The sequence below is a fragment of the Engraulis encrasicolus genome, chromosome 19 (assembly GCF_034702125.1).
Source record: "Engraulis encrasicolus isolate BLACKSEA-1 chromosome 19, IST_EnEncr_1.0, whole genome shotgun sequence".
NCBI classification, from domain to species: Eukaryota; Metazoa; Chordata; class Actinopteri; order Clupeiformes; family Engraulidae; genus Engraulis; species Engraulis encrasicolus.
In genome coordinates, this window is record NC_085875.1 from 10,974,366 (window position 1) to 10,996,317 (window position 21,952).

The 21,952-nt window shown below is 45.4% G+C and overlaps 1 protein-coding gene across 1 annotated transcript in view; it reads left to right on the forward strand.

The window, feature by feature from the left end:
• fsip1 (fibrous sheath interacting protein 1) overlaps positions 1-17,689 on the forward strand; it is an 85,584-nt gene extending 67,895 nt beyond the window's left edge. The window contains exon 12 of the mRNA XM_063184069.1: positions 16,544-17,689. Coding sequence (XP_063040139.1) covers positions 16,544-16,990 — 447 coding nt within the window. The 3' untranslated portion in view covers positions 16,991-17,689. The remainder of the gene's footprint in view (positions 1-16,543) is intronic.
• The last annotated feature ends 4,263 nt before the right edge of the window (positions 17,690-21,952 follow it).

Genomic DNA, 21,952 nt, shown 5'->3' on the forward strand with positions numbered 1-21,952 from the left:
ATGTGCGTGTTTTCTGTTTAACCACCATTTGAATATGACCCATAGAGACAAGACGGAGGGGTGGAAGGAGGGAGGAGGAGTGGGCTGAAATGTTCGCTGAAAGCCCAACGCTAACCTTCAGTGCCAGCACCAGCCTCAGCCTCAGCCCCAGCTCTTAACCCAAAACTCATCACTTTGGGTCATTAGAATGTGACCCAAAAAAGCCCAGAAAGGCAAGGGAGGGAGGGAAGGAGCGAGTGCTGAGCTCTACAGCAGTGTTTCTCAAACTTTTTCAGACCGAGGACCACTTTGTCCCCCCCCCCAAAAAAAATTATCGGGGACCACCTGTCAACTGAATTGGCAGTTGATGGATGCTAATTTGACACTGCAAATTTTTATGCAGATCACTTACTTTTTATTCACATAATAAGCCTGTCTTATTGTGTTGAAAACATGAAAATGTTACAAATATAGCCTACTGCTAGCTTATCTTGGAAAAGTAGGAATCCCCTCGCGGACCACCTGAGCTCTGTTGCGGACCACTAGTGGTCCCCGGACCACACTTTGAGAATCACTGCTCTACAGTGAAGACTAGTTGTGTCAACAATGATGGATTCGGCGATCCAATCCAATGCGGGGCATGGACGATCCAGGATCGATCAATTTGTTTAAGTTTCAATTACTTCCGTGGATATTTCGAGAGCAAGTGAATGTTAAATGAAATAAAAGTACTTCAAAGCATTTCAAGACTGATACAGACTGATCCAGACTGATACAGAAAACAGCCAATAAATTGTTGCTCAGTATCTAACTACTTGTATTGCCTCATCATGTCTGATGAAACATTTGCTTTGCTTTCAGTAGAAATGTAATGCATTGCAATGCATTGTAGAGTTGAATCGGATCGGATCGAATCGCATAGAATCGAATCGAATCGGATCGCTACCTCCCGAATCGTGATCGAATCGGATCGTGAGGGCAGTGCCGATCCACACCACTAGTGAAGACCCAGCCCAGACCCAGTGCCAGTGCCTCCCTCAACCTCAACCTCCAGCTTCAGCTTAGGTCCTGGCCCCAAACTCATCACCATATCAATATTACCCAAAACAGGCAGTGAGGCAGGGAGTGATGAACTCTACACACAATGCTCAGATTCGCCACCATCAGCCAGATATGACCCAGAAAAACCCAGAGGGAAGTGTGAAGGCGCCAGCTTCAACCTCGGTCCTGCACCCAAACTCATCACTACATGAATATGAACCAGAAAAGCCCAAAGAGACAGGAGAGGGGAGGGAGGCAGGGAGTGAAGGAGGGAGATCATACTGAACTCTACTACAGTGCTTCCCAACCTTTTTTGTCCTGCGTACCCCCTTAGAAACTTTTTTCATATGAAGAGTACCCCCTCGCCCTCATTCAGGCTCTGTTCCTCTATCCCAATGTGACTACACTCAATATATTTGTTATTATTACATTTTTCCACGCACCCCTGGTTGGGAAACACTGCTCTACTACACCAAAAGCCCAACGCTAGCCTCAGCACCGAGGCCCAGACCCGGAGCTGATATACAGCATGTCATTAGTCTGGAAGTGCCGTTGCCGATATAGCAAAGCCACAAGAGCCCGGCCTGCCTGCCTGCCTGCCTGCCGGGGGAACTGACATCATGTCCTCTTTATACAGGCGGCATCGGAACCACAATTAAATCGGAGTTGTGTGTCACGTTGGGGTTTTTTTTTAACGACCGCGCTCCGGTATATTTTGGTGATGTTGACGTTTTTTTAATGTCACATTATATACAGTACTTTGGTCCCAGCTTCAGTTCAGCTGACTTAAGTCAAAGGCAAATTAATTGTCAATCACATCATCTTAGAGACGTTACACAGAGGGGGGAATCAAAATGTTGTTTCCCCAAACTCCAAAATCGCAATTTACAGTCAATCTAAAAAGCACACACAAGCCACAAACCAGCCACACACAAACCACTACGTCTTTGGAGCCTCCTCTATGAAGAAGGTCCTAAAAGCAAGCCCTTTGGAGTAAGAAGCAAGCCGTTTGCAACCTTTGCAATCCCATCTCTCTCTCGCTGTCTTTCTCTCTCTCTCTCTCTCTCTCTCTCTCTCTCTCTCTCTGTCTGTCTCTCTCTCTCTCTCTCTCTCTCTCTCTCTCTCTCTCTCTCTCTCTCTCTCTGTCTGTCTCTCTCTCTCTCTGTCTGTCTCTCTCTCTCTCTCTCTCTCTCTCTCTCTCTCTGTCTCTGTCTGTCTCTCTCACACTTTCTGATGGCTTGATTGGCGGTGGCTTCCTTCCTTGTTGTGTGTCGGGGCCGGTGGGCGGGTGGCCAAGGCCAACACTGGTGTGAGAGTCTGAACCTCAGGCTTTATGGGCCGTGACTGTATGGCACACAGGACATGGCATTTGGGGAGGCACGGCCAACCCCACGTCATGTCTGTCAGGCCGTAAAAAAGAGTTTTATGAGATGCGGGTGAGCGGCACACTGTACGCTACATGCGCTCAATTTTTAAAGCACCACTAACGCCTGAGCAAGCTCTTTATCTGTTTTTCGTGTTTGCACATCACTTTCTCTATCTATCAATCTATCTATCTATCTATCTATCTATCTATCTATCTATCTATCTATCTATCTATCTATCTATCTATCTATCTATCTACAGGTGTGTACTGTATTTACTTATCTATTTTGTTTGTATGTCTATTTCTATGCGTACCTATGCACATTTCTGTCTCTTTCCATTTATTTGTCTCTCTGTATGGCTGTTTGACTCACTGTCTTTTCCTCTAGCATCACTTATCTTCTGGGTCCTCTATCTCGAGTGCCAGACATCTACAGTAGGCCTGTCTACTCTGTCTGTCTGTCTGTCTGTCTGTCTGTCTGTCTGTCTGTCTGTCTGTCTGTCTGTCTGTCTGTCTGTCTGTCTGCCTGCCTGCCTGCCTGCCTATCTGTTTATTTATTTTCCTCTCTGTTTATAGAGTGAATGCATCATCGTTCTACTCTGTCTGTCTGTCTGTCTGTCTGTCTGCCTATCTATCTATTTATTTGTTTTCTCTCTGTCTGAAGAGTGGGTGCGTACTGGGTAGTGTGTGAGAGCTTCTCCCATAGGCCTCTGCTTCTCTGCTTCTCTGCTTCTCCCCCCTGATGAGCGGGCTGTGGCTCTGTCATTAGTGAGTCAGGGCTGATGGGAGCCACATGGCCGTCTGCGTGCAGCAGGAGACCGAGACAGCTCTCTCTTCTCTTCTGTATGTTTCAATTAGTGAGAGCTGTAATGCCTCTCCTCTGGACGTTTAAATTGCAACGCAGCTCGTCTGTGTACGTTTCAATTAGAAGAAGACTCCTCTTCGCTGTCTGTTTCCATTATGGGATATCACAACTCACGTGCACTCGAACGTTGAAGGCTATCTAACACGTATTTGCTGGTTATAGTTTCAAACGAGTCTGTACTTGCACCTATTAGATTTGTTTTTAGCTGAAACGTTGTGCAAATAATCAGCCAGTTTAGTTGTTAAAGCAAGCCCATGACAAAGCAACTTCATTTATTTGTTTTTGATTTACAGTATGTCACGTAAGTGAGTACACCCCTCACATATTTTGCAGATCTATGAGTATATCTTTTCATAAGAGAGTATTAAAGAAATTTCCTATTGACACAATGATTAGTGACATTTTTACAACATATATAACGGCTTAAATTTCTTGTTCACTCAGGAAAAAACAAAATACAGCCGTTAATGTTTGAACATTGCTCAAAAATGTGAGGAGGGTACTCACTAAACAGCAAGACACACGGCAAAAAAATAAATCACACTCGTCCTCATCACGATATTCACGAATAACAATCACGTCATTAGGTCCTTGGGTAATCCTTGCCATGACCGACCAAATGGAAAAGTGTTTTGGCAGAAACAAAACATCTGAAGACTAAACACTTTCACGTGTTCCATCATCACATGAAGGCACAATCGATCACATCACAAAGGTCACTGCTATTATAGTCAAGCCCAGTAAGTAACATACGGTTGAGGAGTGACAGCTAAGTAAAACAGCACTACTAACCCCAACTCCGATGAAGTTGGGACGTTTGGTAAACAGTGAATAAAATCAAAATGCTATCATTTTCAAAACACTCAATCTATTCATTAGATGGAGAATAGTGAAAAGACAACATATTAAGTGTTAAAACCGAGAAAAAATATTGTTTTGGGGGACATATGTACTCATTTCTAATTTGAGAAATCCAACACGTCTCAAAAGAGTTGGGACGGGGACAATAAATGGCAGCAAATGTCGAGGAAGACTAAAAACAAAACAAAAGACAACACTTAACAGTTAAATACATTAACCGATGAGATGATTTCATATAAAAAAACAGTGTTAATTCCTATCTTGGACATGATTTCACCAGCTTAAATGGTGGGTGTATTCCTTGTCATGTTTTGCAATGTTTTCCTTTCTGTAGTGCTTACAGTGTGACAGGTCTTGACCAAAAACCCACCATTTTATCACATGCTGGTCCTTATGATGGAGCCAAACTGTTAAAACATAGTAGAGAATGCAATTTGACCTTACTATGTGGCAGTAATCGAATATCTCCCTTCAAAATATAATGCATGAGTGGCTTTTCATGCTGTTTAAAACCCATTTATACCATTCAGCACTGTATTTAACTCTACAGATGAGTGAGAACATCTTAACCAATGCACTACTGCATCCGCATGCCATCATGGAGGCTGACTTTTGAAGCTAGCACTAACACAAGTTGGATGGTCCATTTTCACTGTAGCACAGGATGTGCAATGCTCTATTATTGTCAAAAAGAATGGACTTCTACAACTTCTGCTGACTTCTGTAAGCAAAGGACAGTTTCCCATGTCTTCTGGGTCTATTTCAAGTGAGCTCAGGTGCTTAGGAGAATGTTTAACCCCTGTGTCATTTTCATGCATTAAGCATTCTTAATATGGTCAATTTTCAATAGCTCTAGCACTCCAGGAATTAGAGTGAGACTACAGCCAATATATATTTCATGATGTCATGAACCTATACAATGATTTTATTAACAAAAATATGTCTTATATACACTCAATCGTGGTAAATCAAAGGGAATTCAAAAATGTATGTAATAACTATGGTAATTATTCCCTTTGCATCTTTAATTCTGAGTGACTCAGCCTCTCTGTGATGATCTTATACCTGGACACCTATATTGTCCGTCAGTACAATTCATTTTGAAATGTTCTTCTTTGTTGTTTTATCTTATTTGGATGTTTACTAAATTTCACTGATCCCCGTCCCAACTCTTTTGAGACGTGTTGGATTTATCAAATTAGAAATGAGTACATATGTCCCCCAAAACAATATTTTTTCTCGGTTTTAACACTTAATATGTTGTCTTTTCACTATTCTCCATCTAATGAATAGATTGAATGTTTTGAAAATGATAGCATTTTGATTTTATTCACTGTTTACCAAACGTCCCAACTTCATCGGAGTTGGGGTTTGTACTTCTACGAATATGAGGGGAAATTAGGAATGGACCACTTTTAGTATGTGTCATATAAGAATAGAAAGCAAAATCCATATATGGGCAGTCATGGGTAAGTGGTTAGAGCGTCAGACTTGTAGCCCGAAGCTGCCAGTTCGACTACTGACCCGCCAGGTTGGTGGAGGGAGTAATTAACCAGTGCTCTCCCCCATCCTCCTCAATGACTGAGGTACCCTGAGCATGGTACCATCCCGCCACACTGCTCCCTTGGGCAATAAAGCAATTTCGATGTGTGCAGTGTGCAAGCTTTGAGCCAAAACGGCCCCTTCTGTACCGGATTTTAATCTGGGGTGTACTCACTTTTGTGGCCAAGGTTCAAACATTAATGGCTGTATTTTGATTTTTTTCTGAGTGAACAAGAAATTTAAGCGGTTATATATGTTGTTAAAAGGTCACCAATCATTGTGTCAAAAGGAAATTTCTTTAATGCTCTCCTATGAAAAGATATACTCACAAATCTGCAAAACATGTGAGGGGTGTACTCACTTACGTGACATACTGTATTAAGAAATTCAAGACAGTTTAGGACTTCCGTACTTCTGTAGCCAAGCCTTTGTTTTTCTAGATGTATAGATAAATAGACAACGGTATTGGTTACGGAGGACAGTGTGGAATCGGAACTTTCTGAACTGTGCTAAAATTGTGTCAGTTCACCGCACATGTTACTCACTCCTGCGGTGCGCATCTCTGATATTATTACAAACCTCCTCGAGCCATCCATGAACACGAGAGAGGAACAGTGGGCCCTATCCTATATCCTGTTTACCACTTCACACAAGAGGAGGACAAAATCTGCCCATCTGACGTCAAAGTGTATCTAACATGTACGTAGTTATGGGTTGTAGTTTCAGTAAAACAGGTGGATAGATCTTTTAGCTGGTACGTTTTTTTGTATTATTGTTATTTGTTAAGAAGATTAAGACAACTTAGGACTTACATAGATGGTATGGATGGAAAAAGGGTATTGATTCCGAAGAAATTTAGGACAGTTAGGAATTGAGCTTGTAGCTCTTTCAGTGCCATGGACTTGAAAACGAGTCTTTTCAGAATGTATTGCACAGTGCCAAAGACTTGATATCAAGTCAATTGCGTTTTTTATGGGGGGTGGGGCCTAACACTTTGATCTGGTATGTTTGTTGTTCACATGGACAAAGAACTGATTTTTTTATGGCTCTTGAAAAATCACTCAAACTTTGAAAAAAGCCTGGCAACCACCCAGTCTGAATTTAAAAATGGCTGGCACTGAATGAGTCAAGAACTCTACTGAAGCTGTTTCAGTTCAGTGCAGATGTCACTCACTCCTGTCATGATAACCACTACCTCCTCGGGCCATCCACCATTAACACCAGACAAGAACACTGGCCCCTATCCTGTTGCAGCGTGGGGCTGTTAGTGTCTTCACACCCTTGAACTTGAGCAGCACGCACTCAATAGGCCCTGACCTCATCACTCCCGATGGCTCCTCTCTTCTCTTTTCCCCCTTTCCTCCACTCCACTCTCCCCTAATCTCCTCTCCTCTTCTCTCCCCTCCTCTCTTTCCCCTCTCTCCTCTCTTCTCCTCTCCTCTCCCTGAATATGCCCATATCACCCTCATCACTCCTGATGGCTCTCCTCTCCTGTGTTCTCGTCTCGTCTTCTCTTATCTCCTTTCCTCTCCACTCCTTTCCTCTCCTTTGCTCGCCTCTCCTTTCCTCTCCTCCGCTCTCCTCTTCACTCCTCTCCTCTCCTCCTCTCCTCTCCTCTCCTCTCCTCTCCTCTGCTCACCTCTACTTTCCTCTCCTCCTCTCTCCTCTTCTCCTCTCTCTTTGACCTCTTCACCCCTGACAGCTTATCAAGAGGACATGATGATGGGCTTGATCAACAGCGCACAAAATGTGCTAGAATGTTTACTTTCCTTTCCCCTCCTCACTTCTCCTTTTCTCTCTTCTCCTACCCTCTCCTGTCCCTCCCTGCCTCCTCTCTCCTTCTTTCCTCTCCACCCCGAGCCACTTTCCCCTCCTCGTCTTGTCTCCTCTCCTCTCCTCTCCTCTCCTCTCCTCTCCTCTCCTCTCCTCTCCTCTCCTCTCCTCTCCTATCCTCTCCTCTCCTCTCCTCTCCTCTCCCCTCCTCTCCTCTCCTCTCCTCTCCTCTCCTCTCCTCTCCTCTCCTCTCCTCTCCTCTCCTCTCCTCTCTTGTTCCATCTGTGCCTTCTCCTCCAGCATATATGCACGTGTCATGGATATGAGCGTGCAGTCGGACATGAGGACATCAACTTGTCAACAGTGGCGTTATTGGCATGGTGTGGAACCCCAGCTCAAACACAACATGCTCCCACTAACACACACGCACACACACGCACACACACACACAACACTATAGACACACCCTTTTGGAAACGCACATCTGAGCAAAAGGAGAGCTTAAAGCACTCAAAAGGATTCCAGCTTTTATTGCGACGACCGTTGGGCCCCCCAGGTTACTCGAGAGAGAGAAAAAGCTTAAATGAGAACGAGAGAGGGAGAGGGAAAGACAGGAGCAAAGAGAAGAATGTGACTGAAGTCAGTGACCTTTGTAACACGAGATGCCCTTGCTTGCGGGTAGAAGACCTTGACACTGAGACCTAGGAGACTGGGTGAGAGGTGGAGTCTCTGTCTGTGTGTGTGTATGTGTGTGCGTGCGTGTGTGCGTGCGTGCGTGCATGCGTGTGTGCGTCCGTGCATGCGTCCGTGCGTGCGTGCGTGTGTGCGTGCGTGCGTGCGTGCGTGTGTGCAGGGCTTAGTTGTGGGTCGGTCAGTCACCATTGACATTATGGCCTAGGAGGCTTTATGTGGTTGTGGGGGAGGGAGGGCAGTGATGTGTGTGTGTGTGTGTTTCTGCCACTGGGCTGGGCTCAAGTGTATTGTCCAGCAGGCAGAAAACTCTGTGGTTAGTGTCGGAACATGATAATGGTAGATGTCATACAGAAGCGCGCGCCGTGCACGCACACACGCGCACACACACACACACACACACACACACACACACACACACACACACACACACACACACACACACACACACACACACACACACACACACTAGCCTTTGTGCATCATGATGTTTTTCTCAGGACACTGACAAATGTTTTGGTGGAAAATCTTACCTACGTACAATACAGTATACACACACACATGCTAGTTTTGCATAAAGGAAGTCTGACCGAGTGTGTGTGTGTGTGCGCGATTATCTAACTCGGGGCATAGTGTGAGGTGAGGGTCTGAGTCATCCATCGTAACAGAGCTTAGCACCGCCAGGTAGCAGCGGAAGGGAGAGTGGGAGTATCTTTGAAATCCGCAGGCAGCAAAGCCGACAGACAGGGGGGATAAGAAGGGGTGAGTGGTCCCGGGCCCCAGGGATCGGAGGGGGCCCTAGAGTTGGGTGGATCCCCATTACATTGTAATTTTGTTGTTGTTGAGGGGGGGTTTTTGGATGACTTTTGTCTCAGTCCTAGCCAAGGCTTGTCAGCGCCGCCGGAACCAGGAGTTTGGCGGTGAGAGTGCTGAGCGCTGTTGGTGGAGCTGCGGTATGCGTCTGCCAAACAAACACTCCTGTTCACATCCCTGAGCTAACGCAGCCGCCCCGCTGTGCTGTTCCACAGAATCCACGTAAGTAAAGGCCGCCCGCACAGGAAGGCATGCCAAGCGGGACCGACCGCCCCGCAGACCCAATCAGGGAAGCCGACAGGAGGGGACGGACAAACAGGTCTTTGTCCCGGGCCCAGGGAAAGAGGGGGCCCCAGAATTGTGCCCCCGTTACATTGTGGATAGGGGGCCCTTTAAGTTGACTTTATATCAGGCTCCAAAGCTGCCAGTGGCCCTGGATCCTGGCCAGGGCTTTTCTTGTGTTTACCGAAATGGGCTTACTTTCGGGATTAAGATGTTCCTGCTCTGGACCGGAAAGGTGTGCGGAGGTGTGAGAACAACCTATCCCCTTTCCCTGTGAAGAGTTGAGATATGAGGTTGCCCTGCGAACCGGCAGTATTTCAAACAGCTTGTCTCTCTCTCACTCTCACTCTGTCTGATGTAATTTTCCTTTGCTTCAACACACTCTGAAACATTCCTTGGCCGTTTGATAATAATTCCGCCTATCACACCCCTCGCGGCCCTGCCGTGTCTATGGAAACGGTATTAATTGTGTCAGCGACAGCTGTGTCTTAAGAGCAAAGGGAGCTGTGGGTTTCGCACCAAACCCCTGTATTTCTCACGTCCTTGAGGATGTTATGTTGCTGTTGGAGACTCTAGACCAGTGTTCATCAAACTTTTTAAGGTCAAGGACCACTTTGCCTCCCCAAAAATGTTCAGGGACCACCTGTCAACTTAATCGACAGTTGACGGGTGCTAATTCGACACTGCTGATCTCGATGTAGATCACTTACTTTTAATTCACATTACAAGCCTGTCTTGTTGTGGTGGAAATATGACAGCTATGCATGGCTTTGAAATAATGTCACAAATATAGCCTACTGCTAGCTTGTCTTAGAAAAGTAGAAATCCCTTCGCGGACAACCTGAGCTCTGTTGAGGACCACCAGTGGTCCCCGGACCACACTTTGAGAATCACTGGTCTAGACCCTGTAGTCTAGCCTGCCGGCAGCATGTCCATCTGAGGACAGCAAAGGAAATGTCCCTGATTATTTTATTCTTTTTACCCCTAAAAAAACGTTCTCAGACATATAATGTTCCTCGTATTACACCCACTCAACGTAGTGATTGATATTGTTTATATGTACGTATTATCCGAATCAGTTTCCCTATTGAGAAAAGGTACATTGTCTACTGCTGAGAACCTTAATGGTTTTTAGAATTTCGATTTGCTTTCAGTAGACATCCAGTCTGGCTTTTGTTGTCTGCAGCCCCCTCGTCCAGTCTAAAGTTGTTTCCCGTTGAGCAATGATGTCTCATACTACCGATAGCCTTGTTTTTAAGATGTTTCAGATATATTTTCTAATACGTAGATGCATATTCTATCCAATCTGACGTTTGTACCTGCATTCCCCTCATCTAGCCTAAGTTCATTTTCTGTTGAGAAAGAACATGTCATAACCTCAGTGGTTGTTTTTAAGATGTTCTAGACATATTTTTTGCAGACACCCAATCTGGCGTTTCTTCTTTCATTCCACCTCGTCTAGTCTAAGTTGGTTTCCTGTTGGGAAAGGACATCTCATATACTGCCGATAGCCTCAACGGTTGTTTGTGTTTGTGTTGTTTGTGCATTTGTGTCTTTGGCTCATTGTTCTAGTCTTATCTAAGAGGGAGAGTCATTATAGTTTGGGGCATTCCCAGTAGAATTATTCCAACTGGCTGTATCACGTATACTGCCGGGAACCTCAATAGTTTGTGTTAAAAGATGGTTTTAGAAGCATTTTCTGTAGACATCTGATATGGCTTCTGTGTCTGTAGTCCACTCCTCTACTCTGATCTAGGGGGAAGAGTCCTAGCCTGGGGCGATCCCTGTAGAAATATTCCAACTAACAAGGCCAATACCAGAGACGGTCAAGGGAGAGCACACATCCATCACGTGGCGACAGACTTCAGCCGCCAGACATGTGGGGGAGGTGTGTGTGTGTGTGTGTGTGTGTGTGTGTGTGTGTGTGTGTGTGTGTGTGTGTGTGTGTGTGTGTGTGTGTGTGTGTGTGTGTGTGTGTGTGTGTGTGTGTGTGTGTGTGTGTGTGTGTGTGTGTGTGTGTGTGTATTGTATGTGTGTGCGTGTGTGGGTGGGTGTTTGGTTGTTTGGGTGTTTGTGTATAGGTGTGAAAGAGTATATGTTTGTCTTTGTGCGTGTGTTTGTTATCTTTTTCTCGAGTAAGGTGTCAGTGTGGGGGCGCGTGTTTGCCTCGGCCATGTTCATGTTTGTGTCTGCTCACTATATCTTCTGTCTTTGTATGTGTGTGTTATGTATACTGTACATATTTGGGAGTGATTGTGTGCGTTTGAAAAACGAGTTTGATAACTCGTTCTTTGACCTGTTTACGAAAAAAAAACGTTTTTTTTCATAAACAGGTCAAAGAGTGAGTGATCAAACTGTTTGGAATTGAGACAAGTATGTGTGTGTCTGTGACTGTGTCTGTTTATGTGTGGCCTGCATGCTTCTGTCTGTCTCTCTGTGTGCATGTACCCGCACATGTTAATGTGCGTGTAGGAAGAGAGATATCTGGGGTTAAAGTTGTTTGTAAGGTCAAAGCACTTTGTCAAGCCCATTAAATTTCAGCAGCAAACCCCAGATCCTGTGTCCTGTCCCACAAATGCACACAGCACGCACGCATGCACATAAACATAGTGTAAACATACACTCACGCATACAAACTTGCACATTATAGTCAGGGCTTTTTCTGAACATACCTTTTTCATACCTCTGCGGGTGCACCCTCATACTTCTTTTTTTTTTTAAATATATAAATTACTTTTTTGAGTGCCCCTAGTAAATTACCCCCTTCACCTTCCGCAACCTGCCATGATGCTCCCTCATGCCAAAAATTCCTAGAAAAAGCCCTGATAGTAGTAGTAGTAGTAGTAGTAGGGTAGACACACAGACATCCAACTGCACTCAAACATTTTAACTTAGTAACTTAGTAACGTAGTGTAAACATACATTCACACACACAAACTTGCACATTGTAATAGTGGTAGTAGTACCGTTGTAGGGTAGACACACAGACGTCCAACTGACACTCAAACATTTTAACGTCTTTATACACACACACACACACACACACACACACACACACACACACACACACACACACACACACACACACACACACACACACACACACACACACACACACACACACACAAACCTGTCTGCTGGCCTGGCCTGGTCTGCATTACAGCTTAGTGTCTGGCTCTGGCCTGTGATGACTTGACTCCGCCCCGTCCATTAGTCCTCATTTCCCCTATACTACTCCACCTTGACCGATGGAGCTACCCCTCTTGTTGCAGACACACTGTCTGTGTGTGTGTGTGCGTGTGTGCGTGTGTGTGTGTGTGTGTGTGCGCGCGTGTGCGCGTGTGTGCGTGTGTGTGTGCGTGTGTGTGCGCGCGTGTGCGTGTGTGTGTGTGTGTGCGTGTGTGCGTGTGTGTGTGTGTGTGTGCGTGTGTGCGTGTGTGTGTGTGTGTGTGTGTGTGTGTGTGTGTGTGTCACTGCACCCACTGGTCCCTTGCCCACCCTTGACTGACTACATGGAGGCCTCTGCACCCTTTCAGCAGTTTATAATGGGGCCCCTGATACTGTATTATGGATGAACTGGGTTATGAGTTCAGAAGGCAACGCTACTGTGTGTTGCATCAATGTTGTGTGTGTGTGTGTGTGTGTGTGTGTGTGTGTGTGTGTGTGTGTGTGTGTGTGTGTGTGTGTGTGTGTGTGTGTGTGTGTGTGTCTGTGTGTGTGTGTGTGTGTGTGTGTGTGTGTGTGTGTGTGTGTGTGTGTGTGTGTGGGTGTGTGGGTGAAAGAGAGCCTGTGTTTCTGTATTTATGTGTGTGTGTCTGTGTGTTTTTAGCATTATGAGTTCAAAAGGCAACACTACTGTGTGTTGCATCAATGTTGTGTGTGTGTGTGTGTGTGTGGGTGAAAGAGAGCCTGTGTGTCTGTATTTGTGTGTGTGTGTGTCTGTGTGTTTTTAGCATTTGGCCTTGAAGCATGTCATCAATGTTTCCGCGTACCACGTGGACATGAATGAGAAATAATGACACCAGTAGCATACTGCCACCAGATATACATACAGAAATAAACTTCTAAATAGATCTGTTGCGGTTCATGCGTTCACTCTAGAAGCATCCGTCAGAAAATGAAGGATGTCACTGAGTTCCTTCAATCTCTTCCCACTCTAAGATACAAGATGCTTTAAAGGGACACTGTGCAGGAAATGGTCAAAAAAGGTACTGCAACTATGCTGCTCATTGAAATTGGGCTGCCTATTGCCAGATTTGATCTTTACATGAAAGTTTACCAAGTAATAAACAAATATTTTCTAGTAAGATCCAAGTACAGTCATTTTTGCAGCTAAAAATGGATATTTTTGGAAATTCAAAATGGTGGACCATGGAGAAGATCCCCCTTTTCATGTATGAAAAGTGCAATTTTTCCAGTCATAATGAATACTTAGAATTTGATGGTGGTGGTCAGTATTCAAGAAAAAGGTAACATTAGTGAATGGGCAGCATGAATTCTGGAAATAAATAACTAAAAATCTCACATAGTGTCCCTTTAATGTCATATACTCATGAATTAGCATTCATGAGATTAATGACAAGCTTTGTACTCAGAAAATGTCCAAAAAAAGTCCTCCCATCCCATCCTATTGGCGTAGCAGTGACAACATCACCCTAAGTATAACTAATTTGACCTTTGACCTGTTGAGCGGGCCGTGCAGGGGGTATGTGTGGAGCGATAGGGATCGCCAGACAAACTGTGGTCATGACCTTGTAGAGACACAGAGGTCAAACCAGGTAATGGTATTCAGGAGCGAGGAAGACAAATGTATGTCAGATGCATTTACGCACACGTAATGGTTAGTCTTCTTCAAGGCATCATCTGCATGGACTCTGACTGGGTCATGCGTGTTCACACAAAAATGTGCACACGCACAGACACGCATGAGCGCAATGCTAAGTGAGAATAAAGACTCATGTGTTTGCGCGCATGCACACACACAAACACACACACACACACACACACACACACACACACACACACACACACACACACACACACTCCCTTGACTAAGGCTGACTTGGGGGTTGAGCAAGGCTAGTAGGAACTGTGACCCTGGCCCATTGGCCACAGCTGGACGCAGGAAGTGATGTATGATTCGGTACATACTTGAACTTTCGACTCTTGGTGTCGGTGAGGACCCTATGCTGTGCTGAGCAGCCCTACATACCCCAAATGCCGCATTAGACTAAACTGTAGAGAGAAGTAGACTTGGGGACCCACTAGTTTGACGCCCTCTCGGTACTTCACATGGTAATCAAACATTTCAAACAAGCGATTTAAGGTTAGGGTTAGGTTTAGGGTTAAGGTTAGGGTTAAGGTTAGGGTTAGGTTTAGGGTTAGGTTTAGGGTTAAGGTTAGGGTTAGGGTTAGGTTTAGGGTCGTATGACGTAAGCGGTAAGTACCAAAAGGGCATCGAACTAGTGAGTCCCGTAGACTTGAGGTGGCCGATGGATGGATGTGTAGGAGCACGTCAGGCATTGAGCCTCACATGGCATTGGAGGTACAGTAGTCTGAACAAGACAAACTGTTTTGAACCACCTTGCAAACAAAATATCAATGGTGGTTAACCCATTGTGTCCTGGAAACACATACACGCTGCATTCAGGATTTTGAGATTTTAGCTGTTTTATTAAATATGTGGGTATGTTAGAGCTGAATGAACACATTATAATGCAAGAGGAGGGTCTTGGCTTTTAAATGTAACTCATTTCGTGTTTGTATGTGCTTCGGAGGCTGAGATACTGTATTTAGGAGTTAATAGGCAGAGGGCACCCTTTCCCAAAAAGGGCTTAGGACAAAATGGGTTAAGACAAAAGGGATGGACAGACACTCTGTCCAGAGCGGTAAAGTAAACAGAGAGGCTTCCAGCAGGATGTGTTTTTGGGGCGATTGGAAAAGTGCTCCGGCTGGTTTGGCTGGACGGGCCCCCGGCAGGTTCTGGTGCTGGTAGGCAGCCCAGTTCGAGTAGCACAGGGGGTTTGCAGAGACAGACGGATTTATCATTTGGAGGGAAACACGGAAACAGAGGAAGGAAACCAAAATATTTTCTTAAAAATATCATAAAAAAAGTGTTCTGGTACATACTGGTCAAGGGCACATGTCTTTATCAATGCAATGTTTGGTTGCAATATGTAGGCAACTATTGGTGATGGTTCAGCAGAGCCTGTGCGTGTGTGCATGCGTGTGTGCATGCGTGTGTGCTTGCGTGCGTCCGTGTGAGTGAAATGTGTATGTATGTGAAATGTGTGTTCCTCGTGTGGGTGGTTGTAAGTGTGTATTATATTTGTGTGTTATGCAGTATTTGTGTTTGTGAGCGGAGAAGAGGAGTGTGTGTTTCCACTTAGTCCCCTAGTGTTCCTCTGCTTGTTTGTTTGCCTAGATCAAGCAGCTGTGTTTGGTGAGCGCGTTAGAAACAGCCACATCAGGTGTGGTCTCTGTTAAGTGAAAGTGACTTAAGTGATGAACACCCTGACTGTAGCCGCCAGACAGTCTGTTTGGTTTGCATGCTGATTCCCAGTAAACACTGCTGACCGTAACACAGCTTTTGGCTCTGTAAACAGCTCCCTAACTTTACCGCATCACGCAAATATTGGTTTACATCTTCGCCACAATAATGAGCCCCCTCCTCACTGTGGTGACCCAGATTTTTGCAGCGATTAAGACGATATTGAATTTCATCAGCCCTAGATGCCTGTAGAGTGGTTGCAAAATATTTACAATGTATCCAAGCTGATAGCATTGCAAAATGTCGCAAAAGAAGCCCAAAAAAAAAAGGACAAGTGATAGGCTTATTGAAAGTCTAGGGTGCACTGACCTTAAGTAATTTACAACCTCACTCACACACAGCTCCAGAAAGGCGAAAGACCGCACATGCATGTGTTTTTATGATAGGCTCGGTCAAATTCTAGGTGAACTGACCCCAAAACGATTTACAGTCTCACACTCTCAGAACTCCACAAACGTGACAGACCATGCACATACATGCACATGTTTGTGATGTGATTTACTTTTGTTTTCCCTCGCCTCATTTTTTCTTGTTTTCTTTCTTCCCTCTATTTTTCCTCCTTTTCTCTCTATCCTGACTATTCTCTATTCTCTTTTTTCTGCCTTTCAAAATCTTCTTTCAATATCCTCTCATTTTCTTTCTGCCCTCCATTTTTCTCCTCTTCTCTCCATTTCCCATTTTCCTCTGTTCCTGTATTTTCTCTCCTCTTGTGTTTTCCCCCCCTTTTTCATCTCTTTTTCCCCCTTTTCCTTTCTCCGTTTCTCTTCTTCTTGATTTACAGGTTGAGCTGCCCAGGCTACCAGAGGAGCAGCTGCAGAGGCTGCTGTTGGAATGTGAGCTGGCCCAGAGCAGAGCCCCGAGCCTGGCCGGCACGCGCCACCCCTACCCCTACTCGCACCCTGGATCCTCCCGCGCCACCTCCACCTCCGTCGCCTCGGTGTCTGAGATGGAGGGAGAGGATGCGGATGCGGACGGGGACGGGGATGTGGGTTCGGAGGGAGAGTGGTCGTCTTCACTGGGCTGCACCCCACGCCTCTCCAGCGCCGCCCTGGAGGAGCTGCTCAGGGATTACAGGATGACCTCCACCAAGCCGCAGGAAGCTGAGGTGCCCGCAGAGGAGCAAGGAGAGGGAGATGCTAAGGAGGCGAAGAAGGAGGTGGAGGAGGAGGAGGAGGAGGAGAAGGAGGTGGAGGACAGAGATGAAGAGGTGGAGCAGAGAGGCGTCTGATCTGGAGTTCAGTGGAGACGGAGAGACTGGTGTGGTGTATATGTGGGCCTGTGACACGTTAGCAAGAATCTGATATTTTAAAGTCTTATGACTAGCTGTGGAAAGAGGAGGGAGAAGACACGCTGTTAAAATATCCTCAAAGAAACAAACTCAACGGTGGAAAAAATCGGTTCCGAAAATCTCATGGAATCGGAAATGATATATTGAGGCCTTCAGACATCAAACTGACATTTGGTAGACAATCCTCCCGGCCCGGGCCTCCCTACATCTACTTTTGGATCTGGTGTGTTTGCTCTTCAGACGTGCGTCCCCTTTTTCTACCGGCACTAGCATAAGGTCAGGTCAGCGTATAGTCCCGCTTTAGCTGCCCAAATATTAGTACACCTTGCAAATCTGGTATGGGGAACTATTAGCGACTAATAGAGACATTCCTCTGCGTTCGTCTACAGACATCTAGGGAGTGGAGGGCAGGGGTGGTGGTGGGGTGGTGGGGGTCTGAGCGGTTGAAACTATGTCTGTACCACTGCAGGGAGGCAGGGAGGCAGTCGGTAGTCGAGGTTACAGATTACCAAAGGAGCATTCCAACCAGTTTCATATGTTTCTCTCTCTCTCTTTTTTTTTGCACCCTGCAAATGGCCATTGAGATTGACCCATGGCTCATTGAGTTATACGTCATTAAACAATTTATGTTGCTTTTCTAAGGGGCTGTTTTTCTTTGTAATGTGTTGCATTCATAGTAGATTACAGGGGATTTTTCTTCATCTGGCCACAAAAGCAACATGGGTTGGTTTCTCTCACGAGATGCTCAGCGCTCAGTGCAAGATTAAATCTTGAGGCTTTTTTTTTCCTCCCCAGGGTTAGAATCGCCAAAGAGGCAAAAAGTTATTTTCAACACCTCTTTATGTGCTGGCTGCATAAGGCGGTGCTGCTGTCAGCTGACTGAGGCATGAAAGGCAGTCGAAAACCCTGTTACACACATGACAAGTCGTATTATGTGGTGGGTGGTCTACCCCAGTCTTAGTCTCCAAAGCCTTTTTTAGGACAATGGTTTAAAGGCCCTTTTTTATTCCTTAAGTCACCATCCAGGCTGTGTGTGTGTGTGTGTGTGTGTGTGTGTGTGTGTGTGTGTGTGTGTGTGTGTGTGTGTGTGTGTGTGTGTGTGTGTGTGTGTGTGTGTGTGTGTGTGTGTTTGTGTGTGTGTGCTTTTTTTTTTACCCGGCATTAAATCTGATTTAGTATGACCTCAGTCTTTTGCTTTTCGCGTTGCCCCTGGCAATTTGTCTTGCAGCTGAAAGCCTCATAAAGATAAGTTAAGGAATGAGACAGGAAATCATTAAAAGTGCATCAAAACATGACTTAAACTACTCCCAAGATTACTAGGAAAGCACCGTCTTATACTCTGGAGACTCCCAAAAAATATATTTTTTATTAGGAAACTCTGTGACACTTGGTAGATTTTTAGACAGCTTTCATTTGGTAAACAACCTGTATGGACTCTGTGGGTGGAAAATAAGATTCACAATAAATCATAATTGTAGAGCAAACAAGTTTTGAAACAAGTTCATGTCTGACCTTTTTTTCCCCCTGACACGTTGAAGTGGATGTCTAGAAAGGTTTTATGAGGTGTGCACGCATGTATGTGCAGTGAGTGCGGCTGGCGTGTTGGTGCATCTGTGTGTGTAGTGTACATGACATGTGTGTGTTTGTGTACGTGCATGAGTGTTTGTGCACGTGTATGTGTGTATGTGCACGTGTGTGCATTCATGCATTCATGCATCTTTGCATTTTGCTAGGCTACGGTGTATTCTGTAGACCACTAGCCGCTGTGTGTTTTTTGCAGTGTGGACCCGGCTCTGTGCGGCCCGGCCGTGGATGCCTGTCTGGTGAGTCAGTGGCTCCTAAGTGGCTCCGCAGTGCACACGGGGCCACGGGCGAGGTGGAGTCCCTACTGTCATCACCAGCATTGGCTGCTGCTGCTGCTGCTGAGGCTGCTGAGGCTGCTGTACGCCAAGCAACACTCCCATCATCCCGCTCCACATCACTCCAATCTACATGTCCTGACCAGTACGTGATTTACAAGTCCATTGGTTCACATGGTACATTTAGCGCAACAGGGTTGAGCATGACCCAAAGTGCTTCTTCACTCACCTCATCCCTCTCCAATCTACTCACCAAGTCGATTCACTGGGTTGAGTGAAGTGAATTCATTTACGATACATTTAGCACAACAGGGCTGTTGACCCACAGTACTTCGCTTACCTCCCTCCTCACTCATCCAAGCTACTCAGCGAATTAATTCACAAGTGAGTGAATTTAATTTACATGGCATACCTGCAAACTCGTCACCTTTTGGTGACAGTCACCTTTTCCCCGGCCAATTAGGTCATTCACGTGAATAGAAATAGAACCCCCGCTGTACACTGTCACCTTTTTTCTTTGAGGAGTTTGCAGGTCTGTTTAACACAACAGGGTTGACCCAAAGTGCTTCACTCACCTCGTCATTCGCACTGCTCCAAGCTACTCATCAGTCAGTTTATTGTCATGGTACATTTACGTATCATAACAGGGTTGACCCACAGTGCTTCACTCACCTCTTCCCCTTCACTGATTCAACCTGCCAAGTCAACTCACCAAGTCGAGTCAAGTTATTGAAAATGGTGCATTTAAGGCAACGTTTACACTATTTCAACCTTTTTTTAACGTTGGAGTAATGATTCCAAAATTGTTTCAGTTGTGTGCTTCAGTTGCTGCTGACATTCCAGTTCAAAACGGCAATTCTTCCATGGCCAGTCAAGTACGTATATGTTCTATCTAATGAAACAGGGTTGGCCTGTTCACAAATAAGACATTAACCTCTTAGCGCAGAGCCTGTGTTATAACCTTATTGTCACCAAAATGGTAATGACCAAGTCTTAATCGGTTACTTAAGAGTCTGCATTGTCATAGCAATGTTGTTATGATGTAGTTGAGTGTTTTCAGCAAAGAGTGAATAGGCCCGCCGGCGACCCCATCTGCAGTAAGAAGCTACACTCCTGGTAGATTCTCAACATGCATTGCATACGGGATGATTTAACGTGACATACAAACTTTAGCAATTAGAAATAAATCCGATCTAAACGTTTCAGACTTCAGCAGACTTCACCCCTTCCACGTGTGATCAATGCAAAACCCGGGAGCTCCAGACCCTCTGTACGAAATCATGTTGAGGGCATGGGAAGACCATGCTAATAAAACATCACTGCACAACATAAAAGTAATCGACTTCTGCTGTGTGATCCTAAAAGAGGAAGCTGTTGTGGGAAAGGAAGCAGTGGACATATAAGTCACCTATGACTGCCAAAACATTACATTGCGCTAACTCTCACAGACCAATGCGGCTTTTATCAGGTATTTATGTATCACCTGGAGCAATTCGAGGTTAGATAACTTGCTCAAGGGCCTTTCCGTTTCAGCTTTGGGCGAGGGTGCAGGCAGACCACCCACATCCTTCCTACTGATGCAGGAATTTTACAAGCCTTCAATACCAAGAACAGCTCCAGAACCGTTTGGCCACAGTGGGTTTCTGTAGCCTATTAGAGATGCTACATGATGTATGATGAACATTGCATTGCTGACACGCTCGCATAACCCATTAATGCCATCTGTGCATTGTAACCTTTAAAACGGGCTGCATCACCAGTATTTACCTGTTAAATGTTAAGACCCGTTTGGTCGTACTGTAATGGGTTAATTAAAGCCCATTATAATTTCCTCTTTGGTCGTCTCATGGGTTGCAAGTGGAACTTTCTCTTATTCCAACTGCAGAGAGAGAAACAGCTCTTTCATACTTGTACTTCAGGCCCATGGAGGGGATCAAGTCCATGCATAAGTGCCTTTTACCCTGCTTCAAGTTCGTGAACCAGGGAAACAATTTTGGAAACTGAAGGTTGGGGGGGAAAAAACCTTCAGGTTGATGGTGCGTGCATTTCCATAAAATTAACAGTATCGTTTTAAGAGCCATTTATAATTCATTGTAAAAGAAAAAAAACATAATAACACATTAATGACACACGGTGTATACATTCCTGTAAAAGTAACGGGGTGTTAGCGAGAGAACAGCCTCGGCTCTGTCTGGCACTGGTGCTGTGACTCACCGCCCTCGTGCTCTGCTGAATCTCTGCTTTACGAAGTGTCTGTTGCACACGCTCCCAGCACGCAGTGACACTCTGCTTCACCCAAACAGAAGTCAAGAGTTGCAGGCACAGGCTGCGTGAGCCATAGCACATTGCACATTCTTGTGCGCCCTCACCGGCCCAGCTCGGCCAGGGTGGTGCAGAGGTCTGTGCAGTTAGGTTTTGGGTTTGATTTTTATTTCCCTGTGCTATAGGAGAGAGGTGCCTGTTTCTCTCTTTACCTTTTAGCCTCTCTCTCTCTCTCTCTCTCTCTCTCTCTCTCTCTCTCTCTCTCTCTCTCTCTCTCTCTCTCTCTCTCTCTCTCTCCCAAAACACACATACATGAACATACATCCTGAATCCATCTCAGAGAAAGGCTATGAGTGGGAGGAATGTCTCAGGAAGGTGGAAGCGATATAGACTGTGCTGTTCTCGAAGCTTTTTTTCCATGTTTTAATCCCAAAAACTTCCCACAGAAAATGGATACACAGTGTGAAGTTGTGGAGGAGGTGACAGAGAGGAGCTGAGTCTTCTTCTTCGGCCTTCACCTATGAGATAGCGCGCCCATGATTTATGTGGCTGAAGCCTCTGGGGTAGACTTTGCTCTCTACATGTACGTGAGAGAGGGAGCCAACGTTATGAAAACCTCAGATGTCATACTGTGTTCGCCCTGATTTTTTTTCCCCTCCTTGTTTTGACAGAGAGACCCCATGGGTGTATATTTTTGAGGTTGCGACGGAAAGGAACATGTCTTTGTGGAGCTTAATACCAGGTTCCTATTTTAGCTCATGTGTGTGCTGTAAGTTATAGG